Source organism: Gavialis gangeticus, unplaced genomic scaffold, assembly GCF_001723915.1.
Source record: "Gavialis gangeticus isolate Ggan-Ray unplaced genomic scaffold, GavGan_comp1, whole genome shotgun sequence".
In the NCBI taxonomy this organism is placed as follows: Eukaryota; Metazoa; Chordata; order Crocodylia; family Gavialidae; genus Gavialis; species Gavialis gangeticus.
The window spans coordinates 31,162,574-31,179,805 of NW_017728995.1; the positions used below are offsets into that span (position 1 = coordinate 31,162,574).

The 17,232-nt window shown below is 46.1% G+C and overlaps 1 protein-coding gene across 1 annotated transcript in view; it reads right to left on the bottom strand.

Moving 5' to 3' along the window:
* PSMD1 (proteasome 26S subunit, non-ATPase 1) overlaps positions 1-17,232 on the bottom strand; it is a 137,696-nt gene that overhangs the window by 21,740 nt on the left and 98,724 nt on the right. The window contains exon 19 of the mRNA XM_019503436.1: positions 4,067-4,169. Coding sequence (XP_019358981.1) covers positions 4,067-4,169 — 103 coding nt within the window. The remainder of the gene's footprint in view (positions 1-4,066; positions 4,170-17,232) is intronic.

Sequence of the window (17,232 nt, forward strand, 5' to 3'; positions counted from 1 at the left end):
TCCTAACCATTAAACAAGCACCAAACCTCACTAACCTCATCCCCACAAACTGAACAGGAACACACTGTACAAATGCGCTGCCTCGCCTTCTTCTCTGTGTTACTGATGTCTCTCTTGTAGGACACACTGTGCAAAGAGAAGCCAAGGGAATGCAGCCAAAGCAACTTTAACCTTCATTTCATCCAATCTCTGGAATTCCATTTTTCAAACTGATTTTTAACCTCCAGATGACAGAGTGCAACCCCTGGCCTGGTGACACATCTCCTACTTTGAGATGCTTGCATGGGTGTTTTTGTGATGGTTGCCCTGTATACATTCACCCTTCTACAGTGGGGGGTTTTGGGAGCAGGGGAGGGAAGGAAAAGGTGGAAAAGCCTTGTGTTGCCCAACACTGATTTACCCGAGTAATTATGAAATAGCACTGATTGGCTCAGAGGGAACACATTCCAGTCCTCTGACTGGATGATGGAGAGCGGCCAGGAACTGATGCCTCAGAAGGGATGTGAAGGTCACCTTATGCAACTGGAAGACTCATCTCCACACTCCCACCTTTGCAACCCTCAGCTGCTACTGATCTGAAGTGCACTGAACTGACAGGGCAGATCTCTGAGGTGAACGGGACTTGCTGGGCTTGGCCTCACACGGACTCAGAAGTGCTGGCAACACCAACCCGGTTTTGCTGCTGCTCCTCATCTGTTTGGGCTGCGGCATTGCTAATTTCTGCGACTTCTCCCAAAGCTATACCTGCTGTCTGTGTCCGATGGAATAAATCCCCCAGCTGACACGTGGCCTACCAAACTGTTAGGTCCCATCTTCTTGCGACTATGAGCTAGGGCTTTGCAGGCCTTGGAACGAAACCCTGGATGCTGGATGAGGTGGCATCTTATCTTCAAAGCATACAGAACCAGAGGAAAGTAAGGATGGCAGAGGCCACAGAAGGTCATCTGATCCAATGCCCTGCTCACAGCAGGATCAGCCCGTCTCAACCCTCCTAGACGTGCACACGTGTGCGTGACGCTGCTTACTTTTAAGCAGCAGAAACCTGCAACTCACTTCCTCCAGGAGATGACCTGAGCTATGGCTCCAAAGCAAAAAGGTCAGTGCTTCATCCAATAAAGCAGCACACCTCTGGCAGAGCCAATTTCAGCATGTGTCAGTGGAGTGATTCACATTTGCCATAAAACACAACAGGAAGCCCTCATCTAATGGGCAGAAGTATCAATGCATAGCAGCTGCTGTTTCCAGCTGCTAGAGAGTTAAAGGAAAGGCCTGATTTCAAAATCAAGAGCCTGTAAACAAGAGGCAAAAAGAGGGGAAACTGGTGGCACTTCTGGGTTATTAGTTTACTGGGGGCATGAGTTGGATGAGCTAAGACCAGAAACCTCCAAGAAAGGTGGAACTGGAGAAGGTCGCAGAGAGCTGTGCTAGCAAGAGGGAGTAGTGCCAAGATGGGTTTATAAGGTGGGCTTTTCCCTGTCTTACTCTGAAAGCCTTCCTACCTCACCCACTTGTAACATCCCCCTCTATTAATGTCAACCCCCACGGTCCCAGAGCCTCTTGCTCCTGAGGATCCTTTGTTCTTATCCCTTCATTACTAGATAGGCTCTGGCTGCATCCCTGTGCTACCTACTACAAGACACAAGATCAAGATGGTACATGGAGAGCCGTTTAAAAGCCCATCTTGCTCCCAGCTCCTTACACTTCCAGTACACTCCCTAGCCTCACTGGGACACCAGGAAAGGACACTGCTCTACTTTACTCTTGGCATTGTTTCAATGCCAGTATCTTGCTTTGGCTTGTAGCTTCCTGCTAGAACACAGCTGGATGCTTTCCCCTTTGCCATTTAGTTAAGGCAGATTTGTTTTTTTGTTTCTTCAGTGCAAACTGAAATGAAAGTAGCTCTATGCTCAGATCAACAACTTTGGCAGCGCTGCCAGAAACAGGCCTGTGATTTAGTTAGTTGCTCCTCCCCAGACAACTATAGGAGCAGAAATGATAGTCTGGAAGCACTACAGAAATGCTGGCGTATCCACCCTGGCTTGTCTGCCTGCTTCCCCAACAGAGAAGTGGAGTTTTAAAACCAGCAGAAATATTTAGAGCCCGGAGGATTTCAGCAGAGTAAAATCATTTTAAAAACACTCAACACCGAGGTCAGAGTGCTGCTTCTAAAATGTGTTTCTCAGATAAAGTAGGGCCAGATAATATGGCAGGTGGAGAGAAAGGGAAAGCCGCATCAGCAGCTGGAGCTAGGACAGGAAAAAGAGATTCAAGCTTAGGGGTCTGAGGGAGAACTTACCCTGCTCCAGTGTTTTGTAAGCTATCCAGGAAATGTACCTGCTACAGCTGAACAATTAAACACTGACAAAATTCTTTGTTTCTGCTCCCATATGACATCATGATGATTTCCCTGCTCAACAAGAACCCTGCAAGTATTTGGAAAATGCTGCACTCACTGTCAGTGCCCTGCCGCTGAGAAAAATGCAAAAGATAACGCCAGGTTCAACGGCACCTATCACAGCAGCTGACACTATGTGAGACTTCTTTTTCGGCTAGCACCAATTCAGGTTTTAGGCTCTACAGCTCACTGCCTCTGACGAGCACTATTAGTTGAGCAGCAGAGATGCAAGGCATTTAGGGATTAATGTGTGCTCTTTTTAAGAGCCTCTCTAGCGGAAGAAGCAGGTTACAAAAGGATACTTCCTGGCTTTCTCTAGCAATACAGTGGTTTTCATAAACTGGTGACGAGGTGTGAAGCTGACAAAGACACCTGCAGTTTACTGGAAATGGAGTCCTTTTGGCTTCCACGCTGCTGTGTGATCTATGAAACGACTGAGCTGGAAGGTCTTGCTTGAATGTTTATAACTCAGTCCCAATGGACAAAGTTCAAAGTGAGGGTGCATCTATGGCAGAAAACCCACAAGTCAGCTGGCCTACAACTTCATGGCACCACCCTACTCTACAAGAAAGGCCAAGCTTTGCATCTGAAGATAGGAGAGCTCAGGTGTGGTAAGGGTGAATTGGAGGGAGCAGAAGAGAGGAAGACTATTCTGCTTCTGGCAGCTCCTGCTGATGTGAAAGTAGGAAGGATGGTGGCAGCAACAGCATGGTGTGCTGTGAGCAGAGCTCCTGGAAAAACAGGACTCCTGGGGAGACATGGCCCCCAGTGCTGCAGTAGAGGGACAGCCAGGATGTATGCATGTGGGGCATCATATGGGAATGTCCTGCAAGTCTGAGCTCTTGGGACAGTTCTTCCTCAGTCAGTGTCCGTCCCCGACCCCCCCACAATTTCTCTTTGTTCATAACATCACTCCTTAATAGGGGCAGTCATTCAGCAACTGTAATTTTATCAAGGCTTTAGCATCTTAAATTCATGGCCAACACTTAATCGCTAGCATTCACATAATGGTATTCCCTTTAGCTGATGAGTTCCCGATGCAATGAACCAACAATCATTGGGGCGAGAGTCTCGGCTTTCCTCCAGAGATGAAGAGACAAACGACTGCACCATCTTCTTTGTGTCACACCTCTGTCCTACTGCCCAGGAAAGGAGTAGGAGCTGTTTACCACAAACTCGCTTTGAAAAATGTTTGCTCCCCAGGGTAAGAAACAACATGATGAAAAGCCTGAAGCTGCAGCATTGGGGGAGATCAGATCTCACAAGGTTTCCAAACTAACCTCTGGGGAAAGCACTTCCAGACGAAAGGAGGAGTGATGTAAACACCACATAGATGCTCTCAATCAAGGCACAGAATGACAAAACAGACTCAAGCCTCTTTGGGAAGAAGCATGGAAAAGCATCACCTCTGGCTGAAACCCTCCTGTTACAAATGGGAACTCAGAAGCAGAGTATATTTTTACAGCTGGATGCAGCCATCTGGAAATACGGAGTCCGTATCATACTCTGTCTGATAAATCTACGGCAGAGAAGCTCCCAGGTAATGATAAATTGCTCTAGACAGACAGATTTTCCAGGGCTCAAATGTATTTAACCTCAAGGGCTTCTGCCAGCCTCCCATAATCCACTGAGTCTTAGGACTGTGTACAGCTTTCATACAGAGGAAGTTACCTGCATCCAAAATGCCTTGGGCCAGGATTGCTCCAAACTTGGCCATAACATCATCGTGCTTATCATTGATGACTTTGGAATAGAGCTGTCTGAACTGGCTGACCTGCAATAGGAGGAGGAAAGAAGAGAGGTTATAAGGCTGATCCACACCAGTCACGTGCTGTGCAGAACACAGCTCTGGACAATGTGGCCAGAAAATACCTCCCTCAACCATTGAGTCCAGCCACCCCTATCACATAAACCTTATCATACACTGGTCAAACTTAGCCTTAAAAACCAGCTGGATTTTCTGCCCCAATCTCCCTCTGGGAAAGCAGTTCCACTATCTTGCTCTTTTTATGTCTGTCAACTCTTTTCTGATTTCCAGCCTACATTTATTCAGGGCTGATTTATACTCATTTGTTCTTGTGCCAGCATTGTCTATTAGATAAAATGGGTTTTTCTTCTGACCCTGCTGTTTACCACCTAACATGTTTCCAGACAATCAGACCCCCTTCTCCCATGCTTTTCTTTTTTCCGCCAGGCTAAACAATCTCAGCTCTTTTAGTCTCTCTTTGTAAAATCAGATCTGTGCTTCTGTTGATCATCCTCATAGCTCATCTCCGCCCCTGTTCCAGTTTGTATTCCTCTTTACTGAATAAAGGGGACCAGGCCTGAACAGAGTATTTTAGGCGAGATTTCACCAGGTCCCTGTTAACTGGAATTAATACTTTCCTGTGTCTCCTGGAAATACAAAACCTGATGCATTTTAGGATTGACATGAGCCACTCAGGGTCTGATCTCTGCCCTCCTCTTTTTGTTCCAGAGGAGCCCCCAGTTTACAGCACAACTTCCTTTTGTTAGTCCCTGAGGGCATGACCTTGAACCCTGGGCTATTACATTTTATCCCATCTCCATCCTCAAGAGCATCTTTTCCTTCTGATGATATCTCCCAACAGCAAGTTTCATCAGGACACTCCTAGTTTTAGTGCCAAGATCTTCAATGGAAACACAAAAGAGGATCTGTCCCAAGGCTGGACCTTGGGAGACTCCAATACTGACTGCCCCAAGTTACACAGTTCCCTGTTCAGCACACCCAGCCAGTGCCTCTGTGTCTGCCAGCTCTTTATCCGCTGTACAAGGCTTTGTGCCTCTCCTCCCCAAGTCAGTTTGCTGCTGGTCATCTCCAAGTCCTCTATCCATGCACACATTACAGCTGCCCCTATGGCAGGAAAGGCTACTGAGAAGAGAGCATAACCTTGGGCAGCTCATCCACAACCACGGTCCTGATATTTATTCATTTAAGCAAGTTCAAAAAAGGACTACAGGATAAGTTTATGAGCGGAGATTAAACAGGACAGTCTGGATAGACCCTTCCTTAGCATCTGGCTCTCTACCTCAGTGAAAGGGGATGCGGGGCTAGACAGAACCAGGGGCTGACCTAGCACAGCACTTCTTACACACTTACATTTCTGTAACTCTATCAACAGCCAGTGACCACGTCCAGGCACGAAATACTTCCTGAACCCTCATAAATACCAAACCATCAGAGCCAGAACGGATGTTACTCTCCAGAGAACAGTCTGGGCTGCTCCAGACTGAAGAGTGGAAGAGGGCCTCGTACTTTTGCTCTGACTCATTAGTTACGTCTCTAGTAGATAAAAAGGATGAGCAAAATCACCGACTAGACTATCTTGAGCTTGCAGTGTGTTCATGACGCATTATGTCCAGACACAATGTCCTTCTTAGGTATTTTACCAGTGATTTGCTGTAAGGCTTGAAACAAGGACTCTTGGCCACTGAGGGACAATGTATAATGGCTGGGATTGGCCACAGGCAGTACAAAAAGCTGCCAGTACTGGAACTGTATTAGTCTAGCTAGTTTGTCCAACCCTGCCCCACAAGGTAGGGTCTCAAGTTTTGGAAGGTAGCAACCATCTTCCCTCCCAGCAACACTGCTGGCCCGTGGGATATGCACATCAGGAGTCCTCAAAGGCATTTGCACAACTGCAGCTGCTAGGTGTGCTGGAGAGGGATGCTCCGCAACAGGCATGCAGACATCAGGAACTACTGCAAGGACAGGAGGGCTTCCTGCAATCAAGATCCCTTTGGCTTTTTCTTTGCCTAGCAAACATCATGCCAGAGGGCATCACGAGCTCAGAGCAGGACTAGAAATCAGAAGTTTCTGGCCCCTGCAGTGATACGATCAGGTATCCCACATGCCTGTCAAGACACAGAACATCTACAGAAAGGATGTGGACAAACTGGAGAGAGTCCAATAAAAGGCAATGAAAATGGTTAGAAGTTTGGGTCACATAACTTTTGAGGAGAGACTGAGGGAACTGGGCTGATTTAGTCTGGAGAAGAGAAGACCGAGGGGGATTGAATAGCAGCCTTCACCTCCCTGCAGGGGGGCTGCAAAGAGGATGGAGCTGGACTGGTCTCAGTGGGGGCAGATGACAGGACAAGGAGCAATGGGCTCAAGCTGCAGCAAGGGAAGTTGAGGTTGGGTATTAGGAAGAATGTTCTCACTAGGCGGGTGGTGAAGCACTGGAAGGGGTTACCCAGAGAGGTGGTGGAGTCTCCATCCTTGGAGGTTTTGAAGACCCAGCTAGACAAAGCCTTGGCTGAGACGATGTAGTTGGGGTTGGTCCTGCTCTGAGCAGGGGATGGACCAGATACAACCTCCTTAGGTCCCTTCCAGCCCTCGTTTTCTATTATTCTATGATCAAGACACATCCATTGAGCAATGGATGCCAAGATTATATGCCCAACTTTTAAAGGATCCAAATATACCAGTTAGGAAAACAAGTGAAGTGCAGTTAAGGACTGGAATCCACAACAGCTTCTACTACAGTGTCACTGGACTTTGCCATAAAATGTTTACAGAAAGCTCAAAACAGCCCAGAAAACTGGGAGTGAGATGCTTCCGAGCCAAAAGGAACCGATATCTCGTTCCAAGACAACAGCAAATGACTTTCCTACCACAGTTATTTAGAAACTGAGATAACAGTAATAAAGAAAAGCATTTGGGTTTTGACAGGTGCCACTTCTCACAAAACTAGTGAGACGCATGATTTTACACACACACACACACACACACACACACACGTACGTACGTGTGGGTGGGTTTTGCTACACAGAGTAAATCCACGCTACCTAGTCTAGTCTTAAAACTGGTTCATGCTCATCTTAAACAGGAATTTAGACCATAAGTATGAAAAGGGCCATCAAAAAGTTTAGAAACTATGCTTTAGCCAAGGTCATGCTCCATTCATGAAGATTTCTCTCAGACAGAATTAACTTGCCAATGTTGAAATCACAGCTGCCTAAAAGGAAAAATGCACTGTACACTTGATGCCTGCTTTGCCTCTTCTCTTTCCAATTTCTTCTGGCAAACAACTCTGGGTAGAGCAATCAAGTCTTTCAGCTGTGATCAAGTTTAATCAGGAGGAGATCTAGACCAGTGGCTCATCATTAGGGTTAAGGACATTAATTCAGTCGCACCTATTCATATCAGTAATCGCCACTTGTTAAATGCACCTGTAACAGCAATTGCACAGTTTTGATCTGCACATAAATTAAAATCCTCTAACTGGGTAGAGGAAGACCAGTTGTTTTTAAGCAAAGTGCCACAAAGTTGAACAGGGACACAAAGGATGCTGCCCAAAATTTGCAAAGATGCAATTTACTCCTGTTATTCAATCTTCTCAGGGGAACGGTAAATCCAGACAAGTTAATTACCATTTCTTCCTCAGCTAATTCCCCATCATATTTAGAACTGCTTCAATAAAAAGAAGTATGAAAACATCCTACATGTCCTTATATATGACGGTGCTTAAATAAAGGAGCAATTTAAATACGTATGTATAAAAAAAATCTTGCTCTTAAGATAGCCTAGAACCCCAAAACTCCATTTTATGCTTTTTTTTCATACTTTCCTGAGTTTATTTAAAGAACCTTAGATTTTTTTTTAAACATAAATGCTCAGACTCATGTTTATTATGCCATACCTCTGGTGCTCTCCAAAAAATACTTCTGTTTGCATTTAGTCTAATATTTCCTATTGCTCTTCCCATTCACAGGCTCTGACATACTGCGAGTCTCTGAACAGCTGTCTCCTTCAGAAATGATGGAGGTTTCCAATTATAAGTGTGGCTTCTACAATATTGAGGGCGTCCAGGTAGGGACAAAGGAACAGCAGCAGCAGCCAGCATTGCTTTTGGCTGCCGTCAAGGCTATCTGAAACCAACAGGGACGCACGCAGAAAGTAGAACAGATGCACTATGTCCAAGGGACTGGTCTGAGTATTAAAATTACATTGCCCCCTGTTTACAATATTGCCACCTCATTCCTGTGGCTCCGGGCCCTGGGTTTTGGGTTGAGGTTATTTACAAAAAACTGACGGCTCCTATGAGGCTTTGAAAAATTGCTGGCCCCAAAGACTGTGATCTGGAATTTACACCGTAATCAAATCTTCAGAGAAACAGATCCTTGATGAAGCAAGGAGACATTCAGCAGAACTGCTAATGTTCACACTGGCGTCTGGAGTCTGACAGTGGAGCGCCTCCGCTCTCAGGGCAGAAAGGCCTGGCTTGGGAAATGAAAGGTAGTTCTTGGGTCAGGGAACAGCTCTCTTCCGGCAGAGGGTGATCACCGAGCCCGGGGTGTCCCCGAGTAGCAGTGGGTCCAAAGATGGCTTATGCTGCTCCCCACTCAAGTGGAAGTTGTGTTTCTTCTAACAGAACAGAGTCAGCCAGCAAGGCATCACGTGCACCGAGCCCAGCCAAGGAGCTGTGAGCCTACCACTGGGGAGGCAACCCCAGCCAAATGGGGAGAGCTGGGGACTGCTGAACATCTGGACTCAAACCACTGAAACCGAGACCTTCGGCCAGCCCAAGGGGGGTGGGGGGTTGGTGAGGGGTGGTAGGTATAGGAAGGCCCCGCTCCTCCATACTCTTGCCTAGACATGTGCACAGAAGGTCACAGGTGTGATCCAAAATGACAGACTTGCAGACAGGAATGTCTGGACCCTGAGTTACAACATGGACCTGTGAAACCTGTAACGAACTGTGTCGCTCTCGAATTGGGCTCGTCAGCCACAAATGGACCCATTGGGCACCTGACTAGACCTCTTACAGCTACACCATGATCCAGAGGATTGATGATTGCCTACTCTAACCTCACGGCCGAAGCAGAAGTCTCAGACGTGTCTTAATGCAGTTTGCTGACTTAAACACAGGGCACAGCCTCCTGCTGCTGCAGCCACTTGGACTTTGGGCAAATACCGTAGGAGGTTTAGAGTTAGTTACTTGTATTAGTTACCTAGGGGTGTAGGTACATGTACATTTGGGGCCCTTTCAAAAGGGGCTTCATCCGGGGTTAAAGCTGGAGCATATCTGCTACATCTGAATCATTCTCAGCTCATTCAAACTGCGTAATTAAAATGCAGCAGCTGCTGCCTGTTTAATGTGTGTTGAAATGGCTCCGAATGAATGCAAGTCCACACTTCATGAGTTCATCTTGCAGTTGACCAAGCATGTTAAGACCCTAACAACATTTGGACTGGGCTCTCGAGCTGGCAGTGCATCTGGGGGAATCAAGGTGCTTCCAGCAGCACTGCTCCCTCTTTCCAAAATTTTGCCTAGACATGTGTTTACCAGTCTTCCACGTGCAGTTTTTGATGATCACTGTGTGGATCACCCACCGGTCTCTGCAATGACATTCACAGAAGTTTAGGGCTGGAAGGGACCGCCAGAGGTCATCAGGTCCAGCCCCCCTGCTTTGGGCAGGAAAGACTGCTGGAGCGGTATGGTGACTGGAACTAGCAAGGGCAGCTTACTTTCATCTGGTGCTTTTTTTCAATTCATGACATGTACCTAGATGTCACAACAATGAACACATTAAAAAAATCTCCTATTTAAATGACTGTTAAATGTGCCATTAAGCTCACAAACCCTTCTATCTCCCGCAGGACCTCTTGGCACTTAAAAGTTTTATAGTATTTAGACAGACCTATTTCATTTGGGTCGCTTCCAGGAGTTCACTAAAACAAAAGCAGTGACTCACTTCAGCCCTGGTAAGAATATACAGTTTACCACCTTAATAATTCACAAAGGCCAAAATGATACATCACTGATTTCTAATAAAGCTAAAAACAACCGACACGCAACATCAGAAATACTGACAAAACAACCTGGGCTCACATACTTGAGTGCATCTGCTTCAAAAAGCAGAATGCAGCACTCCCTCCTGACTTCTTTGATGCAAATAGAGATGAGAGTTCATTGGCAGCAAGCTTTCTGGCAAATAAAGTCTTTGCAAAATGGATGAAAATCAGTGCTGAGGTTGTTTTCATCCAACACTTAATGTTCATGCACAGTCAACAGAATGGGTAAGGCAAGGCTGTTAAGAGGGAATGGGGGCTTAGACAACAACCACAACCTGGCCTTTGATGCAATGCGCAACCCCCAGAGAACATAACATTCAAGAACAAACTTCTTTAAGTGCTGGCTCCAACCAACTTCAGTTCCTTCTCACGTACTCGAAAACCTGTCAAGTCAAGCTTCAAAAGTGAGGTGTGTGGATCACTGTTGGCAACTCTCTGGCAAGCCGTAGTCTTTCTCCTTCAAGTACTGCCAGCATAGATCCCACAGCTGGGACATCAACTAGAAGCAACTCATCTTAGAATCATAGGAAGTTAGGGCTGGCAGGAACCTCAGGGGGTCACATCTTGTCCAACCCCTGCTCAAAGCAGGACCAGCCCCAACTATACCATCCCAGCCAAGACTTGGTCTACCTGAGTCTTCAAAACCTCCGAGGATGGAGAGTTCACCAGCTCCTAGTGAGAAAATTCTTCTTAGTATCTAACCTCAACTTTCCTTGCTGCGACTTGAGTCCATTGCTCCTTGTCCTGTCATCTGCCCCCAATGAGACCAGTCCAGCTCCATCCTCTTTGCAACTTGCTGTTGAAGGCTGCTATATTCAATCCTCCCTCAGTCTTCTCTTCTAGACTAAGTAAGCCCAGTTCCCCACTCTTTCCTCACCAGTCATGTGCCCCAGCCCCCCGTTTTCGCTGTCCTATCTCCAATTTATCCACATCCTTTCTGTACTGGGGGGCCCAAAACCAGACAACTCCAGATGTGGCCTCACCGGTGCTGAACAGAGGGGAAGAATCACTTCCCTCGATCTGCTGGTAACACTCCTACCAATGCAGCCCAGGATGCCCTTAGCCTTCTTGGCAACCAGGGCACACTGCTGGATCATACTGAGCTTCTTGTCCCATCCCCTCTAGGTCCTTTTCTGCAGAGCTGCTGCCCAGCCACTCAGCCCCCAGCCTGTCCTGGTGCATGGGATTGCTTCATCCTAAGTGCAGGACTCTGCACTTCTCGTTGAACCTCATGAGATTTCTTTTGGCTCAATCCTTCAATCTGTCTCAGTCACTCTGAATCCTAGCCCTACCCTCCACCATGCCTACTGCTCCCCACAGCTTGATGTTATCTGCAAACTTGAAGGTGCACTGCATCCCATTTTCCAAATCGTCGATGAAGAAATTGAACAAAACCAGTCCTAGGACCAGCCCCTGGGGCACTCCACTTGATACCGGCTGGCAACCAGACATCAAGCCATTGATGACTACTCTAAGCCCAATGCTCCAGCCAGTTTCCTATCCACTTTACAGTCCATTCATCTAACCTGTACTTCCTTAGCTTTCCTGGGAGACTGTATCAAGAGCCTTGCTAAAATCAAAGTACACATCCACCCGTCTCCCTGCTTCCCCAGAGCCAGTCATCTCATCATAGAAGGCAATCAGATTGGTCAGGCATGACTTGTCAATGGCAAACCCATGCTGACTGTTCCTAATTACCTTCTCCTCAAGTGGTTTCAAAGGGATTCCTTGAGGATCTGCTCCATGATTTTCCAGGGACTGAGGTGAGGCTGACTGGTCTGGAGTTCCCTGGATCCTCCTTCTTCCCTTTCTTAAATATGGTCTTGTACATAGTAAATTTGTAAGTAGTTAAGAGCTGGTTAAGGGTAACAAAATGATTGTCTAGCACTGAGAACCAGACTTAGAAAAACACCCTGAATAAAAGCATAAAATGAATATCTAAGTAGCAGAAAAGCATCTCTGTAACCAATTTGCAAACTTCTTAAGCAAGGGGTTTGGACAATGTGAAGCGTGTATTTCAAGGTTTTCAGATGCAGAGATGTCTTCAGGGTTGTTACAGGTGATCATAACATTTGGGTACTATAGAAAACCGAGGCCATCAGCTATTGGTGCTGTTGTAAATGTTTCAGATCAGACAGCAGAAGTTTTATCCACTTGGAGAAGCTGTGAATCAAGATGAGCTCCAGCAAACCCTTCAGATTGACCCTTATAAACTACATTTATTTTAGACAAATTTCACACTGCCTCTGAATAACAGCTAAAAGTTCTTAGTAGCTGAGCTATTCATCCTACTGTTTCTTAGTAATAAATGAAGTTTAGAGAAGAACATTTGGAAATTAATGGATTGGTTAAAATGGAAACTGGAAAAAAAAATCACTGCATTTGGGATGCAGGCCTTAATAAAAGGGTGAGACCTTAAACTTGGATCCCACAGGCTTCTGCCTGAAGTCATCACTGCAACAAGAGTGGGGCTAAGAGGTAAACCGTAAAAAAAGCTTCTTCCCAAAGCCTCAAATGAAGTTTCTATTTACTTTAGCAAGCACTGGGATTGACACTTCAGGAAGGAGGTTCAGACGCAGCAGTGCTTTGGAACCATTTCTTCACAATATCATGTGCAAACATTGACAGTCTTCCTAGTCGATGCTGGTGAAGCAGGTCTGGCTGCCAGATGCTGCATAAAATATGCAAAAGAGCCACGGCTTCAATGATAGGGGTCTGAGCTTAGAAGTCACTGAATAATGCTCTTGAGAGAGAGCAACGTAGGAGCAAATTTGCCAGCGTTGAGAGTTTGTACCTCTTCAGGAAGAGGTTTAGCGACCTACTATAAATAGAGTTCAACAAGATGCCAACATCCAGGCTCAGGCATTTCACACCAAAATCTGAAGTTCTTCCAGATCCTGTCTGATGATCACCCAGCCCCAGAACAGAGCTCTCACGTTGGGCCACGGAGGCCTCAGAACAAGAATGGACAGACCCAAACTGAAACTATTTAGTTTGGCCTGAAGAGCGCCCTGTCCAACTCCATGAAGGTACTGACCCAAATGCAAAGTTATAATGAGTCAACTGGACACGCAACATTGCTCGCCTTTGGCTTTCCTAACCAGTCTTGCAGGTTACAGGTGCCTAAAAAAAATTGTCATATCCTCACTTTATGATGGTCTTATTGTATCTATAATGGGGAACCGAGTTTCAAAGTCAGCCCTTTACAGGTGCCAATCCTATACTGGTTTGATTCTTTACACTTACAGGTAGCAACAGAGGTTAAAAAAAAAGCCTGTGGGATATGCTCCCAGGGCTGCAGCCCCTAGGAAGAGGAGACAGGTTTTGATTCCAAAAAGACTTCATCAGTTTTATGCCTATGCTCGTCTGTGTGGTTTTCTGAACAACTTGTAACTTCCAGACAACTCCCAGCAGAGCCAAGACTTTATTTAAATTATTGAAATCCATTTGCCTGAAGAAAGCGAGTAGTGCTTTTGCAATCTATACTTCAGCGAGGCTGCCCCCAAGCCAGCAAGGACATTTCTGTAGAGATGTGGAAAAGAAAAAGCACAATTTAAAAGGCTGTGTGTGTATAGAGAGGGAGGCAGGGAGAGAGAGAGACAGAGGGACTGTTTGAGCAATCTTTATGCACTGTTAAGGTGATATTATCTGTTTCCTTCCTAGAGGTAGGACGGACAATAAAGCTGACAGCATACGGAAGACTAAAGCAGCCAAGCTACAAAACTCTACAAATAAAGTGAAAACCTATAGCTCTCTCCACCTCCAAAAGAGGAGTTCACTTCACTTCCCAGCGAAGTGAGAAGTGGGTACAACAAATAGCAGAGAGATTGCTAACTGTTTTGGCACCTCACCTTATATTGTTTTGGCAAAGAAAATGCATTTGTCCTAATCTATAAGCTTTTTAGGAGTCCAAGATGCAGACAGCCATTAAGTCTTAAACCAGTAGCTTAACAAAGCATTGTCTGCAGAGTGCTCAAAAGGAGACAAGGGAAAATGCAATTTCCAACTAGTGCTAAAGTCCAAATAATAGGGGATAATTTGGCAGTCAAATTAACTCAGCTCACTCATTTCATAAGCCATGCTGTAGCATATATCACCATGATGCCACTCAAACGGTTCTGCTTAGTCCAAACATTATTTTACAGCAACTCTTTCCAGAAAGGCTCATTTGCAACGTTGAAGAGTGTAGGGCTGCTGCTAGAAGCAATTTCATACATACATACAAGCCCATTCCTTACTCTACTGTTATTGTTAACTGCTGGAATTGAGGCAGATCCCACTATACGGCTGTGCACAGGAGTTGAGTTTTATGCCCATCAAGGCCACGTACTCAGACCCTGGTCATGGGGTCTGCAGCTGAAAGACCACCATTAGGAAGGGTGAGTGACTATTTTGAGGATAGGAAAGTGCTCTGCAAACAACATCCTATACATAGTGGGAGCAAGGGCACAATGGACTGAGAAAATATTCTTTTTTTTTAAAAATAGATATTACATACTAGGTTACTTTATTTATTAACTTGGTGTATTCAGGCAGGTATAAGTGAATGGGGTACCGGGATTATTGACCAGAGCAGGAAAATAAAGAATGATCCAGACAGAGCAGTGGTTATCAACCTTTTCAGACTCAAGGCACCCTGCAGAACATGCCAGCTCCTAATTTGCACTCATTTTTTTAATACAGAAAAATAGTCAGGCAATTCTTTTGTTGCAAAGAACTCAGAGCACAATGGGTCAAAACGTTTTGAATACAATGATGAATTCCTACTTGAAATCTCGGGGTTTATCTTATGAATTATGTTTGCACACCTAACAGTGCTAACGTTGCACAGCACCAGTGGCACCCTTGAAAGGATCTCAAGGCACCCCAGGATGTCGTGGTACCACAGCTGAGCATTACCGAGAGTCATCTTCAGCATATACTACTTCCACGGAGCTCAGGGAACAGTGGATAGCTCCACCTAGGCTAGATTGGAGTCCTCCTCACAGGGGTAAGCTTAGTTCAATTAGACCTGAAACCTCAGAGTCCCCCAGAAAGGGAAAAGGGCTGGGGAAGAAACCAAGCGAGGCTGACAAGCAGGGAAGACTCTTGTGGAGACTGAGGGGAGCTTGCTGCAAGCTGTAAGGTTGGTTCCTTCTAACTTAGAAATGAGGAAGTAAGTCTTGGCTATGAACAGAGAGGTTAAGCTCAGGTAAGGAACAGGCATGTAACTCTCTCTCTGGCTCCTGGTCTCGAGTGCTCCGTACCAGTAGCTAAGATAGCCGCAGAGGATACACAGGGGGCTGTGTGAACTGTCGAATGCTGTTCTAGGAGGCTGAAGACCTGAAGCCTCACAGCACTCGATCAAAACCTAGCGAAGGACAGCAGTGCAACTAGGTACCCAACTGTGACACGATATTTCAGCTGTGCCCACAACTGAAATGCTTATATGACGTCTTGATGGGGAGTTGTGAGGGTCATATGAGAAAGCCTGGCAAGTCGCATGATGTACATGTATGCAAGCAGGTGGTCCAAGCATCCCAGCCAGGGATATACTGTTGTCAGCCTTACGTGTGGGTATTTCATCACCAACTGGAGGGACCAACCTGCAGATAGGCCCTTGCTAGTCTGGGGCCAACCAAAAAACGTCTTTACTGGTGTGACACCGCTCAGAACTGGAGCAGTTGCCAACAATTGTACTGGAGACGTTTTAAAGACTTTAAATGCCTTCAGAAGCTTCTAGCCTGAACTGAGAACCAGGAGGTTCATGTTTTTTGGGTTCCACCTTGCTGTGCGAGGCATGGCGGTATAGGAATGGGAGCGAGGAGAAAAAAGAGACGTCTAGCTGCCAACCTGCCCCATGTCCTTGTCTGAGGGTGCATGGCGACACAGAGCAGATGCACTGCCCATGTGAACACTGCTACTCAAAAAAAAAAAAAAAAAGTTCGATCTCATGCACACAAGGCACCAAGACCTTGAACCAGGATCCCTACTGACACACATTCCAGAAACGAACTGCTTCCAATTATAACGTTAATGCCTGGCTGTGTATTATCAGGGCTCTCCTCTTTGTATTGTTCAGGCTCTGTGAATTAAACTACAAGACTCAAGAATTCATGCCCAACCCTGCATATCTCAGCTCCTTCACATCTTTGAATTATGTGGGAGCTACTAACACTTGCCGTTTTTAGAAGAATACTGAGAAGAGTTTTTCCACGGAGTGCACTGCTCTGCTCGACAATGCAGCCAAGATGCATACATTTTTCTTTCTCCTGCATTTAAATCTCCTTAACAGATTAACAAATCAAATCTCCTTGCACTTCCTTCTTTTATACTCCTCATAAAGTAGACTTGTAAGAAATGATGGCCAAAGTCAGCTGATTAATCATTCCAACATTGTCTTCAGCAGACAAACTCCATTAAGAGCCATTTGGCCAGTCACTTGTGGATCCAACACAATTAGTGCCTCGTGCTATGCTGTGGGGTATAGTAAACACACTAGCGGGGCAGGGAGCAAATTCAGGTAGATTTGGATAGACTGGGGAAGCGGGTGGATCAGAACAGGATGGAATTGAACAGGGATAAGTGCAAGGTGCTGCACCTGGGGAGAAAGAAGCACCAAAACACCTAGAGACTGGGAAGTACCATGCTAAGCAGCACAGCAGTAGAAAGGGATCTCGGAGTCATAGTTGATGCAAAAATGAACATGAGTCACCAGTGTGACCAGGTAATAAGTAAGGCTAGCTGCACTCTTTCCTGCATTAGTAGGTGCATCACGAACAGGTCCAGGGAGGTGATGCTTCCCCTCTGTGCGACACTGGTCAGGCCGCAGCTGGAGTACTGCGTCCAGTTTTGGGCGCCGCACTTCAAGAGGGATGCGGATAACCTGGAAAGGGTTCAAAGGAGGGCCACTCATCAGCTGAGGGCGTACAGGTAAGATCCTATGAAAACAGACTGAGGGACCTGAATCTCTTCAGCCTCCGCGAGAGAAGGCAGAGAGGTGATCTTGTGGCTGTCTACAAACTCATCGCGGGGGGGG